At 43.0% G+C, this 18,977-nt stretch overlaps 1 protein-coding gene across 2 annotated transcripts; it reads right to left on the reverse strand.

Moving 5' to 3' along the window:
- Positions 1–3,170: 3,170 nt before the first annotated feature.
- On the reverse strand, positions 3,171–11,809 carry SSBP1 (single stranded DNA binding protein 1). Of its 2 annotated transcripts, none has more exons than XM_038386970.2 (7): positions 11,385–11,809; positions 10,236–10,288; positions 7,889–7,949; positions 6,028–6,168; positions 5,237–5,324; positions 4,907–4,995; positions 3,171–3,470 (listed from the first exon to the last, which is right to left on the reverse strand). In XM_038386970.2, exons 2-7 carry the CDS (start codon positions 10,257–10,259, stop codon positions 3,427–3,429), a joined length of 447 nt encoding a protein of 148 aa, XP_038242898.1. In that variant the 5' UTR covers positions 10,260–10,288; positions 11,385–11,809; the 3' UTR covers positions 3,171–3,426. The 2 variants fall into 2 exon arrangements, with proteins under 2 accessions (XP_038242898.1, XP_043374574.1); XM_043518639.1 differs by having other exon boundaries at positions 11,700–11,771.
- Positions 11,810–18,977: the final 7,168 nt, after the last annotated feature.

The following is an 18,977-nucleotide window of genomic DNA, read 5'->3' on the forward strand; positions in this document are numbered from 1 at the left end:
ACAGCAACATAAGCTTGCTTTAGCTAATGTGTCTCACCTTTTACCTGCAGAGACTTCTCTAAGGGCTAGTACAGTTTTCCTGCCTATGCAATTCATGATCTCTCTGCTGAAACGTATACCACAAATGGATGTTTGGCTTCAAGATGGCTAGAAGGAACGGGACTGAAACACCAATTAATTTCACATAAGGCACTAGGGAACCATCACAAGGCAGCACTAACCTGGGTTAGATTCAACCAGAGACCAAGTGGTAAAAGACTCCAATATCCATTTACCAGTCCCAAGCCATCCAGTCATTCTCTATTCAGTTTGCTACACTAATTGTCATCAGAAGTGATGAATTATGAAACAGAAGCGAGAGAAGACATCTGCCAAAGAAATCAGACCCACTTCATTACCAGCTATTTTTTATGCACCCCTCATGTTATCCCATATGTGAAGTTGGACAAGTTAGAGCTATGCTCTCAAATATAAGTCATGTTTGTAAAGGTTAAAAGCGTTCTTTGCCATGTGAACGTTCAAAATGCTATATTAGGCACCATGTATATGCACTGATTTCATGCATTGTCCCCCTCTCTTTTAACTCATCAAAAAATCTCCCATTATAGATTACCTTTGTTTGCCCAGTGTCTGCAAGTTTGAGAGGGTGGGGGGGATGCACAATTTTGCTGAAAATTTTTTGTTGTGGATGTGCACCATTGCTACTACAATATCCTGATTCACATGTCCCAGTCCATGGTACTGTAAATCTTACACATCTATTCAGCTATTAGTACATCAGACATCACCTTTAAAGGTTGATTAGTAACAAACTTTAAAACAGTGTAACAAAAACCAAAAACCTAGGAAAAGTGAAAATCGTTTGTAGCATGAACAAATCTGTTAAATTTTGATAAATAATCCTACTATTTGTACTAGTTCAGTCTCTCTCCTGATCCAGAGTTGTAGGTAGAAGTCAGTGTGTGGGCCATTGTCAGTGACCGGTTTCAGAGTAGCAGCTGTGTTAGTCTGTATTCGCAAAAAAGAAAAGGGGTACTTGTGGCACCTTAGCGACTAACAAATTTATTTGAGCATAAGCTTTCGTGAGCCACAGCTCACTTCATCGGATGCATTCGGTGGAAAAAACAGAGGGGAGATTTCTCCCCACTGTATTTTCCACCGAATGCATCTGATGAAGTGAGCTGTAGCTCACGAAAGCTTATGCTCAAATAAATTTGTTAGTCGCTAAGATGCCACAAGTACTCTTTTTTTTTTTTTTTTTTGGTCAGTGACCATTACTGAAGGACAGTCTTCCCCAAGAGACGAGTCTTACATTTTTCCTGAAGTAGACAAGCTCAGGCTTATCTCCTGTAGGAGTTCAACAGCTAAGGGCCTTCTACTGAGAAGCCTCCATTCTCACGTCTCATGTTTTACAGTAGGCTCCATCATTTGCATCATCCCAGTTGATCTCAACTGTCATGGTGGGTTGTGGAGAGACAGGCAGTGACTAAAATATAGAGCCTACCACATTCAGGGCTTTAAAGATAAACAGGGAAACACCTTAAAGCAAATCTGGAACTGGATCAGAAATCAGTAAAAATTATATATAACTGACACAATGTGCCATCTTTGGACTACTCTGCTTTAGAATACACGGCCACATGATCAGCCAAACACAGCTTTCACACTCCTCTTGCCTTCAATCCCAAATAAAGGGATATGCAATATTGACCTTTTCCATTTTAACGAAAGAAGCCAAACTGTGGGATTAACCAAAAGGTCATTGTAATCAGGTTTTTATGACAAGCATATTTCATCTTAAAGTCTAAAGGGATTCTGCTTATATCTGGTATTCCTTCTAGACACCAAGAGCCTGGTATAGAAGATTGTCATCTGATATTAGTGCTGATGCTTTACAAAAGCTGGAGAGTTTAGTTCCAACCAGAGATCAGAAGCTGAGCTAGCACGTGTGTGTGTCATTCAGTTGGCAAGATCTACCTCCCCACACCCACCTCACCCCACCCACTTGCTTTTCTGAAGTTTATCAGATGAACATGAAGTCGGTGTCACCTGTCAGTGTGACTTTGCTTCTAGTGGCATGATCTGGAGGCAGGAGAGCAGCACAGGACCATGCAGAAATAATGCAGCATTTCGCATTTACACGAACACTGGATAAAAATCCAATAGCCAGGAAAATCAGGAACCTGAGGTGACACACAGTGTTACTACTACTGAGAGAACAGCCTTGGTACTGCTGTGGTTCACAGTCTCAGTCTATATACGACCACAAAATATTTGTTCTCTTCTCAGCCTCAGGAAAAAACCCAACATATTTAGTTCTGGATGTAGACAACTATGGAAAGGGCAGGAACTATGGTCTGTAAGGAACTGGTCTAGAAGATAGCACATTTAAACTTTTATTCTCCATTTCATTTTAATGTTAAAAGATGCCATGACCCCCATGTAGACACCAACCCATGTAACTAGCTAAAAATTTCCAATGTACCCATCATTGCAGTAATCCAGAGGCCAAATACAACAATGTAAGTAGTAGCTTTTCTATAGAGGAATGGACAATTTCCTCCAAATTGATCACATTGCTAGGATCATTCTGGAGAAACATAAGGAAAGGGAATAATCTCACTAGCCATTTTGTAGGGGAAGTCTGCAAAAAGTGTTTTCCATTGTGCCCAGAGAGATGAAACACGAGTTCTCCTTCCACTACAGAGGTAAGGATTTCCACCATCCAGGGTCTCCCCCTCTTCACCCCTCTCCCGCCCATTGGGATCATACGCAGGAATTTGAGTCTCTATAGCTACAGTGTTTTAATAAAACTAGCATCCTTTTTATATGGATTACTTTTATCAGATATGACAATAATGAAACTCATGGCTGCTCTGACAGCTCATCCAAGATTACAACATAAGAGAACACCTTATCCCATCCCAGCGGGAACTGAGACTATCCTTCCAATGACTGGAAGAGTCTACAGTGCACCCATGTTACTCTCTAAATGGAGAATCAGTGAAAAAAAAGTCACCCGGTGGTGCACTTACAGCTCCTCCTGGTGGGTGAAAATAGGTAAGGCACAGATTTAAGTAAATCTTCCAGGGATTGGAATTAAAATTATAACCAGGGGTTATGGGAGTTTGTGATAAATAGAGGCTGAAAATACCAAAGAAACTCAGAAATGCGATGTCTAATAATAAATTTATTGATTCAGACTGATATAGCCCCAAGGGCTGCCCCTTAGGATAGAACAGAGAAGTAGTAAAAGAAACATATTCAGAGGCCAAAGCTGGATGAAGACCAAAAAACATAGTTCTTCCTTCATCCATATAAAAGGGTGTTTTAATGTTTTACAGAAAATACAGCAATATGCATGATTTCAGAATTAGGAAATACTATAAAATGAAAGGAATAGCATGGGTCCAAGCACTAAACATCTCACACCTTCTCTTTGACATGGTCACTCAGAAAAATAATGTTATCTGAAAGGAAATACAACAGAGTAGTTAATTTTCAGGATCAGATAGTATTTTGTCTTGCTACGCATATGTATCTGCGCACACACACACACATGCTACTTTGTAGGGAAGTTAAAAATAAAATGCAGGGGCTTGTACTCTTTCAGTATCCAGAACAAATATCCCACGAAAAATAACATTGATGGATAAAGATGTTTCTATATTTTTCCCCAGGTCAAGAGACCCTTTCAAGGTGAATTTAAGTATTTTCAAGCATGTGCCCACAAGCGTCTAACAGGGTTAATGGCCAAATATATCATGAGATGCAGTTTTCAAAAAAGATCTGAATTTGTCCCTCTTAGAAATCTATTATTACTGATAATTTCTTGCTTATGCTGGACATCCCAAAATGTAATAAGCTGATGCTATCATCCCCCCCCATAATCGGCATGGAGCAGGACTAAGGGAAGTCCACATTTAACTTCCAGTGGTCTCTTAAATTCTCAATAACCCTACTTTAAAGAGTTATTAAAAAGAACCACTGAAAGAAGAGACTTTCCAAATACCTACAGGCAGGCTCTCTGAAAGTGTGCCAATAACAAGGGTCAATATCACCCGTGTAGTACGTGCTGGGCCATCTGAACAAGTGGGCTTATGACTGCAAGAACATTGCACTTTGGGAACAACCAAAAGTAAAAATCAAAAGTGCATGTTTTGTTCACTTCTATATACAGTTTTGAAACAAGAATGTTTCCTTTATAACTCAGCTTTTTTGGGCCCATTCCTAAAAACAAACTCCCTAAAGTTTCAGGATACTGATCTCTCCAATAAGACACAGAACTAAAAACAAAAAATCATTGCCATTTACAGAAGCAAAGAGGACGAGTCTCTGAACTTTCCATCTTTCTTCATGATTGTTCCTAGCCCAAAGAACCAGTCTGCTCCCTCCCTCTTCCGCTATTCTTGGCCACCTCACTCCTACTTTCCAAATTCCCCATCTAGCTATATCCACATGACACTCCTTTCACAGGGAGAAGACATTAACGTTTAGTGGAAATCAAAGGCTTAGACAGAAAAATGTTCCCTGCTGAAGTTGAGACTGAACTTTTCCACAAGGCCCATCTTGTACAGCAGTGTTCAAGTCCAATTTTCTTTCCAAAGTGCAGCACAGAGAAAATGCACAAACACCTACTTGATACAATTTACTGCTGTGTGTCAGCAACTTTTCAGCAATCCACAAATGTTTGCTACCTCTTTCCTGCCTAATTCTTTTCATAATTCTTTTCAGATGACACCTACTGGCACAGAGTAGGAACTAAAAATACAACCATAGATACATTCTCTCAAAATTCCAAATTATTATGTTTGGGAAGGAGGATAAACCACACACTTAATTTCTCTGTTCCCCTTCACTTCTGGAAATGGCAAAACAAGATGGTTTGACTTATAAAGTTCGTTACCTGCTATGATTGTTGTGGCCTGCCGCCTCACATTGTTTTTATCTGTATATTCACCGTAGTCTATCTTCCCTTCCACATAGATTCGAGCACTAACATGAACATAAGAATTCAGTTCACAGGCAAGAGGATTACATCATTATTTTTATTCTATAAATGTCTGTTCAGAGATCTTGCCTCATTTGTCTGTCGTATTTGAGCACTAAATGCTTTAAGCACGACATGCTTCTATTTTAACATCTACACTGAACCACCCCCACCGTGCCCGATTTACATTGAATTAACTAATTGTTAAGGCATTCAATCCTCAAGCATTCTTTTTACCCCACTTACCCCTTCTTCACATACTGATATGCCACATCTCTCAGGCCTGGCCTAAACACTGAGATCCTGTGCCATGTTGTCTTTTGGGTAATATCACCTATGTTACACGAAAGGAAGAACAATGAATTAAAAATCTGCAGAAGTATGCCATGTCCTCTCTTTAACACAACAAACTGTGGAGGGCTTGTTTCAACACTTAAGTGCTCCTCAGGTAAGATGTCAAGTGATTGATCTGAAAAATGGAAATTTACTGTTATTGAAACTTCCACTCTTCTTTTCAGGGCCAGAAACACTGCAACATGATACAAGTGTAATGAGAGAGCATATACTGTGTACCTTTGCTTAGAAACCACGGCTCACATTACACGCAATTATTTCTCCCTGCAGCCTGCACATTGTAAACAGGCTAGGAAAAAAGTATGCAGTTACAAATTGAAAGTGGCATCTAAACAAAAATGTAGTCATTATTTCATCTCCAGTGGGAGGTAATGGGAGAATGAAATGTACTCCACCCCTACAAAGTCTATGTGAAATGATGAACAAGCAATAGCTGGAGGCTTCCTCTGTCCTTCTTAGAAAAGTCTGCCACAAATCACGATTCAACAGATGCCTTTGAGAAATACTAAAGTGCTTCCTGGATATACATGATGAGCAAGCTCCTCAGCTAGTATAAACTGGCATAAATGGAGCTACATGGATTTACATCAGCAAAGGAGCTGGACTGGTATTATTTAATGTTAAAACAGCATTACAACAGGGGAAAAACACATTATTCCACTCCAGTAACTACACAGACTCACCTGCCTGGAACACCTCACTTTCCCCTGATCGCCACATCTCATTGGTTGCAAGAGAAAAAATTGTAACAGGATTTTTCCCCTCCACTTGCCTCATAACAGGGTCCTGTCCTACTCGACCGAGTAACTGGATACGATTCAGGGCTGAAATGTGTGGGACAGAAAATATCAGACTGAGGTGCACCAGGAGAAAAAGGACATATCTTTGAAAGAGTTAAAGTTCAGGATGACTGCTTGGACTGGTCCCAAGAACTTTTGCATGGATCAATTTCAGCTTTTCTAACCTCGATAAGTTACAAGTCAGGATAGTAGTTTATCACAAAACCCAAGGAATCCAGATTCTCTGACTTCTAATGATGCCTATACTAATGCTGACCAACATCACTGAGGATCCCCCATTACAGGGGTGAAGGATCTGCTCACACTGTTCATTTTCTTTTATTCCTTGTCCTAATACTTTTACAAAATTATATTGTGTATATATACACACATATATACACACACACAAAAGTCAAGATTTTGTTTTTAAAAATTTTATATATAAATTTTTAAAAAAAATCTTGACTTGTAATTTTTATAATTTCTGTAAAGTTAAATTTTGTAACTTTTTTGACTTTTTTGCAGTCAAAAAAAAAAGTCTGCTATGATTGTTGTGGCCTGCAAACGTCTTTTTTTGCAAAGCTGCAATAATTCTCCCCCCCATCATTACAAACCTTAGTCAAATCTAAAATACCTTAAAGTTATGTTTTGATGATTACCACCTTTTTTTTTTGCACTTTAATTCCAATAGGTTTTTAAACAGCCAATGTCTCACTGACTCCTAGCATTAGTAACAAATGCTTTATATCATTTGAAAAGGATTTCAAGGTTTCAGATGGTATGATGGTTTCTAGTTCTGTCAATTTATCACTACTAAAATTATGTCTCAATCAAAAGGGAGGGCGTAATACAAGATAGTAATCAGAATGGCATAGTAATAAGAATGATAAGTTTTATGTCCAATATTTCATGGCCTGCCATGGCTATAAATTAGTACTTAGAATTCCAGCTTTCTAGTGTTAGAAAGCATTTGCTTCTACCGTTAGTGGTCTGGTACACCTTTTGTACCTCCAAGATATGCATGTATCTAAAATCGCACAGCTACTCAATTTATCACTGTAACCTTGGTCCTTCTTTGGCCCATTCCCTTTACTGTTTTGTTATTCCCACTCAATTCATATATATATATAAAAAAATTAGAATGTAAGTTTTAAGGGGCATTAATAGTTGTGCCATGAAGTGCCTAGCATACTTTTGGGCACTATAAAATAATAAATTATTATTTAATAGCAACTGCCTGCCCTCTATTTTCACTGGTTGGATCACATAAGGAGAAACATTTCTGAAGACATCACTGCAGAAATACGATCAGATAAAGATTAGACAAGATAAAACATTGTTTTCCTTAAGAGGTCAACTGCAGCATGACTAAAAAGTCAGAATGAAATCAAATATTACACAAGTAAAATGTAAAAGCTGATAGTTCTTGAAGAAAAAGGAATATTTTCTTGTTCTTCCTCAACAGTAATAGAAACATAACATTTATTAAAGACACCACATGTTTGACTGTTAGTAGTCTTAGCAGAGAGGAAGAGGACTGAATGAGCCTGGAGACTGAATTTACTCTCACTCTTTGCTGAGGAGCATTTGCTAGTCACTTTGGGAAGAAAATATCTAACCAGGCTTTTATAACGTGCTCATCACCATTGTTTCTGAGTGCTTATATTTGTACAGGAGACTCTTGCAAGCAGAGGACATAATACATCTCTGGGCAGACCCATCAGGCACATTTCAGTAGTACTAAGATTGTCAAACAAATACTTACATCTTTCAAGTATCAAGGAAGTGGCTGACTCAGACTCGTGTCTTATAAACTGACGAAGCACCTAGAAGGACAGACAGACGTTTAAGGTTCCAGGCCAGTCAATCCTGAACACCAGGACTCTGATAATTTGAAGAAATTTAGTTAACAAAGAATAATAGTTGAGTTTCAGGGTATTTTCTGAATTAGGGTCCAGTTCAGCAAAATTAAGCTAACAGGATTACGTGGGCACTTAAAAGTCAAGCATGTGTTTAGTGCACTGCTGAATGGGAAAAGCTAATGTCCTGAAGCCATGCCTTCAGCTAGTAGCCCTTGGGAAATTTCCTGCCCAACTATCACTGTTTCTATATGATGTGTAGTAGAAAATATATTTATAGACACTCGGTATTGATATTTTTTTTTTGTTATTTTTCTGCTTAACTTTGGGTACAGACAAGACGTGCATATCAGCAGCTCTACATATGATTTTATTGACATAAGTGGTGCAGTGACCCCGATTCACCCTTCAAAAGCTAAAAACAATCAAGTGTCACAAAAATTTGAGACTCGCTGTAGGTAAACATAAGGGGAGAAAAGGGAAGGAAAGACTCAATGCTTGCAAGTGCCATGTCAGAGGAGGAAGAAAGCGGCAATAGCTGCAGAAAGCCAAGGAGCATATCTGTACAAGATCCATAAACCAAGGATTGCAGATATGGTAAATTTCCTACAAGAGGAGAGGGGGGTGGCAGAAGGAGCAAAGAGGACCAGCTGACAATCCTTCTAGTGACAAAGATTAAAATAGAGGATAATGCAATAGAAAAATGCTTTGGCATATTGATTTCGCCGCCGCCTGAGGCAATTTGCTTTTTACATTTAAGATATCTAGAATTAATGCCCTGTGTATGCCAGTCAGATTTATAGCATCATTTTTCATTTGCCTTAAAATGACTGTTAAATTAAGGCCAGAAAACAAAATCTTGGAATTCCCCAAAGCTATGGGTTCTGCAGTGTTTATGAACGAAGCGAGGCACAGTATACCTGATGGGTAGAAGAAACAACATGAGACACAAAGGGAAACTTTTATTTTTATTTTTCCTAATAATGGATTCAACTTTGCAGTATGTACGGTTGCATGGCATGGGGGTAGTTTATGTAGGAAGAGCTTTTCCTATATATTACAATGGAATTTAATATGATGTTGTAAGTATTCCATACTGTACTGTAATGATCCCCTGTGATTTTTCTACCCACACAGGGAGAGTTGTACAAGTTCTTTATCACAGAGTATGGTTTGATGAATATGAATTATTCATTTAAATTGGAAATATGACAACTTAAAGTTAAGGATGGTGGTGAAAAGAATGAGAACTATGGAGTCAAAATTAATATCTATGACAGATACATTTTTGCAAATATTTTGGTGGAGAGCCTTGCTACTTTCTGGATTCAACCAACTAGTGGGGCTGAAACAGAAAGAAGGTTACTAACTCTCTTGGCACTTCCAGTCCTGGGATGAGAGAAAGTTTTTGGAGCAACTATGATACAATACTTTCCGTATTAAAGCATTAAATAGATCACACTGCATAAGTTTGCAACAGTGGATGTAATGGGATCAAGTACCACCTCAGGTCATACCTCTGTGAAGAAGAGCCTTTAGTCGTGGAAAATCTTGCTAAGGGAGAACAGTAAGAACCAGCTGTCAGTTACTGAGGAATCCTAAGGAACCCTGATGAATGTTTTGATTTGATGGGTCTACAGAGAGTGTTCAATTAGCCAATTTTTGATTATTGCAGCAAGGAAAACAGTCTCACTCATTCAACAGTGGTGACAGGAACTACTTTCTTTTTGAGCCCCCTTCAGGGAAACGTGCACTTGTAAACAATACAATGCATCACTACATTAAATAATGTGTGACAGGCACTCAGAGCAAGATTCAGCTAGCCTAGGGTGGGAAGAGTGGTTAAAACCTTGATTACTTTGATACAGAAAGAAAAGAAACACTGCTTACTATATATTATACACATACATACATACATACACACACACACACACACACACACACTTTTCCTTAGAGCCTTAAAGAAAAAAAAAATAGTTAGGATGCCTGGTTAAAGTGCTTCAAGTTCAAAAATGGAAGGACATAGCACTCACAAGCAGAGAACTAGGCACACATTTACAACTTTGCAGGACTGAGTATTTAACAGTGTATTAAGATGAAGGATTTTGCATGCAATTATTTGTAATGGTAACGTAAGAATACTGCACATAGTTAATTATGTTACTATCTAAATTGTTCATGCACTAGACTGTACATCATTAGACTGTGCATGATACAAAATTTTTAAACAAAACAAAACCAGTAACTTGTTACCTGTATTATTGGCCTGCGCAACATTTTGGCTGTTTTCTTTTTCTGTGATTAGACTGTGAATTTAAGAACATGGGAGGGTGGAAAAAAAACAACAGAAGATGAGCATTCAAGTTCCCCTACCAGTTAGGTCATGTCCATACATATGATGCTGCAGCGGCACAGCTGCACCGTTGCAGCGCATCTGGTGGTGATGCTTTATGCTTCAATAAAATGCTGACACAATCCTGTCCACACCAGCACATATGTTGGTGTAACTTATGTAGCTCAGGGGGATGGTTTATTCACACCCTTGAGTGACATACTTATGCCAACGTAAGCAGCAGTGTAGACAATGCTTCATATCTATTTAAATCCTTAGTTGATTCTGCCACTTAACATTCCCTCCCCCCACCATACACGTCAAATCATAAGAACGGCCCTACTAGGTCAGACCGAAGGTCCATCTAGCCCAGTATCCTGTCTTCCAACAGTGGCCAACTAAGTCGAACTAAACATTTACTTTTTAATAGTCTCATTCAAAACACAGGGCAGGTCTATACAGACTACAGTGCCACAGCTGCACCGGTGCAACTGCAGCGCTTGAGTGCGGACACTACAATACCTCAGTGAGAGTCGATAGCTATGGAGACAGGAGAAGCCCTCCCGTTGACACAGCGCTGCCTACGCCGGAGGTTAGGTCAGTACCAACTGCATCGCTCAGGGGTGTGAATTTTCCCCAGCCCTGAACAACACAGTCATCATGCCTATGTCATTTTGCAACCCTAGACCTGACCACACTACAAAACCTCGGCATTCAGGCAAGGCAAACAAGCTCAAAAGCCTAAGGGCTCCACAGCTACAGCGCAACCCTGCCCCTGGCTCCCGTGCAGCCAGATACGCTGCATGCAGCCAGAGTGAGCTCCCAGGGCACTGCCGGGACGAGAGACCTTCCTGGGCGGCTCCCACCCCCAGCACAGAAACCCCGGCCAGACCCCAAACAGGCACCTCACCCCCCTCCCGGATTGTGCTGGCAAACTGGACCGGGAGGGGAGCAGCTAGGACGGGCCCTAGCGGAGACGGGGGGCAGCTGGGGGGGGGGGAAGGGATCAGAGGTGCCCGAAGGGATCTAAGAGGGGCGGGGGCGCTGGGCTCGGGCCGTCACGCGCTCACCCCGCGCCGGGTCAGGGCTCTCTCCCCGCGGTGTCCGGCTCTGGCCGCGCGGCGGGGCTGAGACTGGCGCCGGCCTCGGCACCGGAAACACGCGCCCAGCAGCCCCGCCCCTTCCCTCCGTCTGCGAGCGGGTAACGGCGGAAAGGCTCCGGCCGGAAACTCGACCCCGCCTGCGCAGGTCCGGCGGCGACTGGGCCCGAGCCCAGGCCCAGGGGAAGGCGGTTCCCGACCCGCGCCGGGGCTCCGTCCGGCTCCTCCCTGCTCCCCTAGGGAGGGGGCCGGGTGCTCGGCGCTGCGCTGCCGCCCAGGCGTTACCGCGGTGTCCGCGCCTGGGCCGAGGCCTCAGCCGCCGCCGCTGCTGGCCCCTCCCACCCCGCCCGCGTGCAGCGGAGCGGCGCCCTGGCCGGGGGCGGGGCTTGTCCTTAAGTTTCTATGTGCGGAAAATCGAAACCCCCGCCCCGCCCCTTCCCCGAGGCCCCGCCCCCCGCTCACTCCACTACCCCCCCTCCCCCCCCGCTCGCGGTCCTCGGGCCAGGGCCGGGGCGCGGGCTCTGGGCAGCGCTTAACCTCTGGCGGCCTCGGAAGCGGCTGGTGCGTCTCTCTGGCGGCGCGGGGCTAAATTGTTCATGCACGAGCCTGTACAGCATTAGACTGTGCATGATACAAAATTTTTAACAAAACCAAACCCGTAACTTGTTACCTGTATTAGTGGCCTGCGCAACAGTTCGGTACCCTGTCTTCCAACAGCGGCCAACTAAGTCGGACTTCACTTCATTGGCCGCTTCTCTGGAAGTTACCCGAAGGGGGAATGTTCTCCACGGTTGATCTGAATAGTGTGGGGGTGTCTCAAATCACTTGAGCGATTATCACAGAGTCGAATTCACTAGTAGTTCTCATGGATTCTTACGGGAGATGAGGCCTAAACGTTAGTTGCCAAGCTACAGACTGTCACCTGTCGTCTGGGCCCTGACAGTCTGTAGCTGCAAGGTGTTAGTCTCTAAGGTGCCCCACATCCTCCTGTTCTTTTTGCATATAGGGTAAACTGAGACACCCACCCACCCTCAATGCCCCTGGGGGCCTCTGCAATGATCACTCACCCTTGTCTCATCACTTAGATACCCAGGGGCAGGTGTAACTGCAGTCTAGGTGCCTGGGCCCAGACTATAGGTGACAGTCTGTCGCTTGGCAACTAATGTTTAGGCCTCATCTCCTGTAAGAATCAATCAGAACTACTAGAGACCGACTCTGTGATAATAGCTCAAGTGATTTGAGACACCCACACACTATTCAGATCAACCGTGGAGAACATTCCCACTTAGGGTAAATTTCAGCGTAGCAGCCAATGAAGTGAGCGGCCCGGAGCCACTAGGGTCCCTTTTCGACAGGGTGTTTTGGTGAAAAACAAACCGATGCCTGGCAACCCTGGGCAGATGGGCTTGTGACCAAGGACGATCACTGCCCCTGCCCACCCCCCCGGGGACCAGGTTTCAGGAGAGTTGGAAGGGACACGCAAAGCCGCAAATTTGCTGCTCGAGCACTTAGGGGCAGTTGCTTTAAGCTGCTTTGGGGTGTCAGTTGTGACCTCGGAGGGTGGCGGGGTATAAGTGTTATAAAGATAAAACTTTTTGAATCTCTTCATCTCGTTAAATTAGCTTCTCCCATCTCCTCCACCCCTCATTGCCAGATGACCCCCCCTCCCACCTGTGACAATGTAAAGTGGTGACAATTTAAAATAGTCATAGCTGCTAAGTGGGAATGTTCTCCACAGTTGATCTGAACAGTGTGGGGGTAGGTGGGTGTGTGTCTCAGTTTACCGTATATGCAAAAAGAACAGGAGGATGTGGGGCACCTTAGAGACTAACACATTTATCTGAGGATAAGCTTTCGTGAGCTACAGCTCACTTCATTGACTGCTACTCCGAAATTTAGCCTATCTGTTACTTGAGTATCTAAAAAGAAAAGAGTACTTGGGGCACCTTAGAGATTAACAAATTTATTAGAGCATAAGCTTTCGTGAGTTACAGCTCACTTCATCGGATGAAGTGAGCTGTAACTCACGAAAGCTTATGCTCTAATAAATTTGTTAGTCTCTAAGGTGCCACAAGTACTCGTTTCTTTTTGCGAATACAGACTAACACGGCTGCTACTCTGAAACTTGAGTATCTAAGTGATGAGACAAGGGTGAGTGATCATTGCCGAGGCCCCCAGGGGCAGGTGTAACTGCAGTCTAGGTGCCTGGGCCTAGACTACAGGTGACAGTCTGTAGCTTGGCAACTAATGTTTACGCCTCATCTCCTGTAAGAATCAATCAGAACTACTAGAGAACAAAGTGAGAGGTGCAGGGCTGTGACATGTTTGCCCAGAAAAGAGACGAAGGAGACAGGACAGGAGGTCTTAACTGACATTGGCTGCTGGAAGCTGGTGAATCTTCTGGTTTAGGACTCCAAGGGAGAGCTCAGGGCTCTGAATAATCCCACCATGGACTGTGTTGAATGTTCCTGATTTCTGTGCTAACAGGAGCGGTTCTACACTATATCTTCATTGACTATTAAACCCTCCCATTTTACAATGCTGGCAGAGTCATTGTTGACTGATGTTGGTGCATTGCCTTTTGGGGGCGTATAAGGCTTCCCCAGCTGTCCCAGCCAGGCGGACTCACTGGAGGAAGCTCTCAGTATGAACAGGGGTGCTGAATGCTCCAAAGCCAGTCTGAGGAAGCATTGAAGCCGAGGAGGCTTCTTGGCCTGGTGAGAGAGTGCCCTTAGGGGAGACATATTACTTGAGAATCCTGCCTAACTTCATTCAGAGGCTAGAGCCATTCAGAGCACTGAGACCGACTCTGTGATAATAGCTCAAGTGATTATTCATCATCAACTTACTACAAGGTATTTGAAAAGCCTTTTCAGTCACTTGTAATAGTCTCAAAAACACACCTGATTCAGAAAGTTGAGGAAATGAGAGGGTCATCGATTTAGGATCCGTTTTGGCCAACAGGAACGAATTCGTTGCACACGGGAAGGTGGTCATGGACTTGGGAGAATCAATCATGAGCAGAGAAACATTCAAGATCCTATGGAAAGGAGGACATAAGAATAACAAAACAAGGACACTAGATGTGAGAGGCAGATTTCAACCAACTGAGAATAGAAGGAGGAAAAGGAGTTGAAGGGGGCTGGCCATTCCTAAAAGATCTAATACTAGAGACTCAACATCAACCTATTCCACAAAGATAAGAGCCGCATGAGACCAATGGTATGTATATCAATCTCCCCTCTGTTTTTTTCCACCGAACGCATCTGATGAAGTGAGCTGTAGCTCACGAAAGCTTATGCTCCAATAGATTTGTTAGTCTCTAAGGTGCCACAAGTACTCCTTTTCTTTTTGCGAATACAGACCAACACGGCTGCTACTCTGAAACCTGAAATGAGACCAATGCTATTTGAAAACCAAATAAGCTACATACAGGAAATGGAAGGGCACATCATCAAGGAATTATACATGGGAGTAGCACAAGCATGTAGGGACCCCAAACAAACAAACAAAAACCAAAACAAAACAAAACACCCACACAACACACGGGGAAAGCCCAGGCAAAGAATGAGTTACAGCTGGCAAGGAGTTAGAGGGGACAAGAATGGGTTCTTCAAATATGTCAGGAAAATAAAAAAATGTCAAAGAGGGTGTGGATCTCCCACCCACTGCAGAAGATGAGCTGGTAATGGAAGATGATAGGAAGCCAGAGCTGCTCAATGCTTACTTTGCTTTATCCTTCACACAAAAAAAAAAACAAAAAACAAAAAACAAAAAACAAAAACACATTTGTTCAGATAACTAGCAAAGTTACCATAGACAATAAGGGGGAAGGGGTGCAGGTTGGGATAAGTAAACACCACATCAGATCTTCTAACCAATTTGAATTAATTCACATTACTGGAGCCTGATGCTGTTTACCTGAGGGTATTGAATTAGCTGAAGAAATCTGAGTCACTGGCAGTATTTGCAAACTCATGGATCACAAGAGTGGTCCCGCAGGACTGGAGAAGAGTTAGCGTAGCGCCCATCTTGAAAAAAGGATGAGCCAGGGAACTATAGACCAGTCAGCCTGACAGATACCTGGGAAGCTTCAATGTATAAAACATTCATTTTGCGAATACCTGGAGGATGAAGAGGTAATTGCTAACAGCCAGCATGGATTTACCAAGAACAAATCATGCTAAACCAGCTTGATTTCCTTCTTTGGCAGAGTAACTGGTTTGGTGGATAAGGGGAATGCGGTGGACCTAATATACCTGGACTTCAAGGTTTTTGACACAGTCCCTGTCCCATATGACATTCTGGTAAGTAAACTGGAGAAGGGCTTGGCAGAACTACCATTAAGTGGATACATAATTGGTTAAACAACAAGTAATTATTCATGGAATGTCATCAGATTGGAGGGAGGCCCCAAGTGGGGTTCCACAGCGATCTGTTCTGGATCCAGTGTTGTTTAACATCTTTATTAATGACCTAGATGTGGGAATAGGGAGCATACTGATCAAATTTTCAGATGACAAAGCAGGGTGGGGGAGGGGGGGATTGCCAATACTTTGGAGACTAGAGCTAAAATTCTAAAGGGATTTGGATAAATTGGAGAACTGTGTCACAGACAAAATGAAATTCAACAAAGAGAAATGTAATGTTACACTTGAGGGAAATAAAATCAAATGCACGAATACAGAATGGGGGATAACCAGCTTGGCAGCAGCAGCAGCACTGCTGAGAAGCATCTGGGAGTTTTAGTGGATCACAAACTCAGCATGAGTCAGCAATGTGATGCTATTGCAAAAATAAGCAAATGCAATTTGAAGTTGCATTAACAGACATAGTTTGCAAGTCACAGGAGGGGACAGTACCATTTGACTTTGCACTGGTTAGGCCTCAGATGGAGTAGTGTGTAGTTTTTTGATCACCACTGTAGAGAAAGAAGGAAGGTAGAGAAACTGGAAAGGATCCAGAGATGAACAAAAATTATTAAAAAGGGATGGAATGCAAGCCACATGAGCAAAGGCTGAAGGAACTGTATGTTTAGTTTGGGGGGGGGGAGAAAGGAGATTAAGGGGAGACCTGAGTCTTGAAATACTTGAAAGGCTCCCATTTTAAAAAAAAATTAAGACAGTTCTCTTTTGCCACAGAGGGAAGGACAAGAGTCAATGGGTTCAAACTACAGCATAGCAGATTTAGATTAAATCTCAGGAAAAACTTCCTAACTGCAAGAAGAGTAGGACAATCGAACAGATGCCTAGGGAGCTTGTGGAAGCTCCTTCACTGGAGGCTTTCAAGAGAAGGCTGGTTAGTCATCTGTCTTGAATGGTTTAGCCACAACAAATCTGCATCCAGGCAGGGGTTTAGACTAGATGACTCTTGCAGTCCCTTCTAACCCTATGGTTCTACATGAGGGTGGGCAAACTTTGTGGCCCGAGGCTCACATCTGGGTATAGAAGTTGTATGGTGGGAAATGAATGCTCATGAAATTGGGGTGTGGCTCTGGCTGGAGGAGTGGGCTCTGGGTGCAGGAGGATGCTCCAGGCTGGAACTGAAGGGTTTTGAGGGCAGGAGGGGGATCAGGGCTAGGGCAAGGGTGCAGTGGGGGTTGAGGGCTCCAGCTGGGGGTGCAGATTCTGGTGTGGGGCTGAAGGGTTTGGGGGTGGAGAAGATCAGGGCTGGGATAGGGAGTTGGGGTGTGGGTGTGGGCTCAGAGATGCAGGCTCCAGGCAGTGCTAACTGCTGCCTCTGGGAGCTGTTTGAGGTATGGCCCCGCTCTGACTGCTACATGGAGGTGCAGCCAGACAGCTCTGTGCACTGCCCTGTCTGTGGGTGCCACCCCCGCAGCTCCCAGCCAATGGGAGCTGTGGGGGGTGGTGCTAGGGGTGGGGACAGTGTGCAGAGCCCCCTGGCTGCCCCTACACAGGAGCTGGAGGCAGGACATGCCACTGCTTCCAGGAGCCATATGGAAAGCCCCTGACCCTGCTCCCCAGCGGCAGCTCAAGGGCCAGATTAAAAGTTCTGACGGGCTGAACATGGCCTGCAGGCTGTAGTTTGCCCACACCTGTTCTATATCATTTTAGATGAAGTTTCTTCTGTTTGGATTTAGCAGAGAGTGCAAGTATTTGTCAAGTTTAACTTTTTAATTTAAGTTGTGCAACTACAATTGCTATTCCCCCCCCCCCATAATAAAATCAGATTTTAGCTTACAGTAGCAATGATTGAAATAAATAGTTTTGCCAGCTGATTTTCTAGGTGTTATTGCATTTTAGCCAAAGCAGCTTACTGCCAAGTTATGCTGTAGTGAAATCATATTTTGGGGCATAAACAGAAAGTGTAAGGATGCACTTCTAGGCTACATTGTTTCCTGTCATTGGTTATTGATTCTCCAACACAACAGCTGAAAGTTAAGTTTCTCACATGGAATAGTACCAGACACTGCTGATCATTTCTATTTCAAGTACAAAATTGGCTTTCCCACAGAACTGCCCACTCCCTTGACAAGCTTATTAGTCACTGAGAACATGCTAAGGTTAAGCTTCTTAAGATATCAAAGCAGCTAGACTCCTTTCCTAACCTACAACCACCATTTTAGGGTTGTTGTTTTTTTTAAATAATCTTTCTTCCATCAGCACACAAGTTGAGAGGCAACATTTGTCATGTTTTAGTCTCAGCAAGTCATACCTTGATTTTTTTATGGGGAGACTTCAAAAAGGCTGGTAGTGTTGCCATTATAGTATCTTTTAATCAGGTAAACCCATCACCTCAAAGTCTTAGTTCTAATCTCAGAAAACCCACTGCATTAAATGCTGGGCAATTTCCTGGTATTTCTAGATTTCATTACTAGGGAGAAATCAGCAGATTCAGCAAGTTTGAAAAGTGGTTTAAGTAGTATAAGGGCCCTACCATCAAACTTTAACCCTGCCTCTTGACCCCTTAACCCCCCCCCCATATCTGTCACTGGAAGTCCTGCCCCTGGGAGTATTACTTCCAGGGTTAAGCTGGACACGTGACCAGAAGCAAGGAGTCATGTGCCCCCTCAAAGAGCTCTTCTCACTGCCCTCTACCAGTCAAGAGGTTTCAGCTGCTCAGGACCACCTCCAGAGGAGATTTGACCCATCAGGGAAATTTCCAGGGCAGGGTGACCCCTCTAAGAACTCCTCCCATCTCCCTCTACCACCCTGATGCTAAACATTTCAGAGAGCAATCAGCAGATTTTTTTATCATGTAAAGTTTCCATTACAGTTTCAAAAGTTAAGTATTTTTATTGGAAAATTACATTTTGGGAAGAGCCAAGTTCACAAATTCAGGCAACTCTACTCACTACAAGAAACACAGGAGTATTCCATCAAGTTCTGTGACCCTAACACTAGTTTTCTGATAGTTTCTACCCTTTGCATGGTTCACTAGCCAATAACTGCATGGTTGTTGTAATATCAAATCTATCAAGTACTTGGCAGTTCCTTCATTTACACAATACCATGTTGCTCCTCTTCCAAAAAAAAAAAAAAAAAAAAAAAAGCAGAAACGTGACAAGTTGTTCATTTAGAGGAATATTGTACTCAAGAATCT

This window comes from Dermochelys coriacea, chromosome 1 (genome assembly GCF_009764565.3).
Source record: "Dermochelys coriacea isolate rDerCor1 chromosome 1, rDerCor1.pri.v4, whole genome shotgun sequence".
Classification (NCBI taxonomy): domain Eukaryota; kingdom Metazoa; phylum Chordata; order Testudines; family Dermochelyidae; genus Dermochelys; species Dermochelys coriacea.

Coding starts and splice junctions, on each gene's coding strand:
- SSBP1 (XM_038386970.2), bottom strand. CDS start 10,259: ATGTTGCGCAGGCCAATAATACAG. Junction 4,996..5,236: donor TATCAGTATGTGAAGAAGGG/GTAAGTGGGGTA, acceptor TGTTCATGTTAG/TGCTCGAATCTATGTGGAAG. Junction 3,471..4,906: donor GGCCACAACAATCATAGCAG/GTAACGAACTTT, acceptor ATTTCCTTTCAG/ATAACATTATTTTTCTGAGT.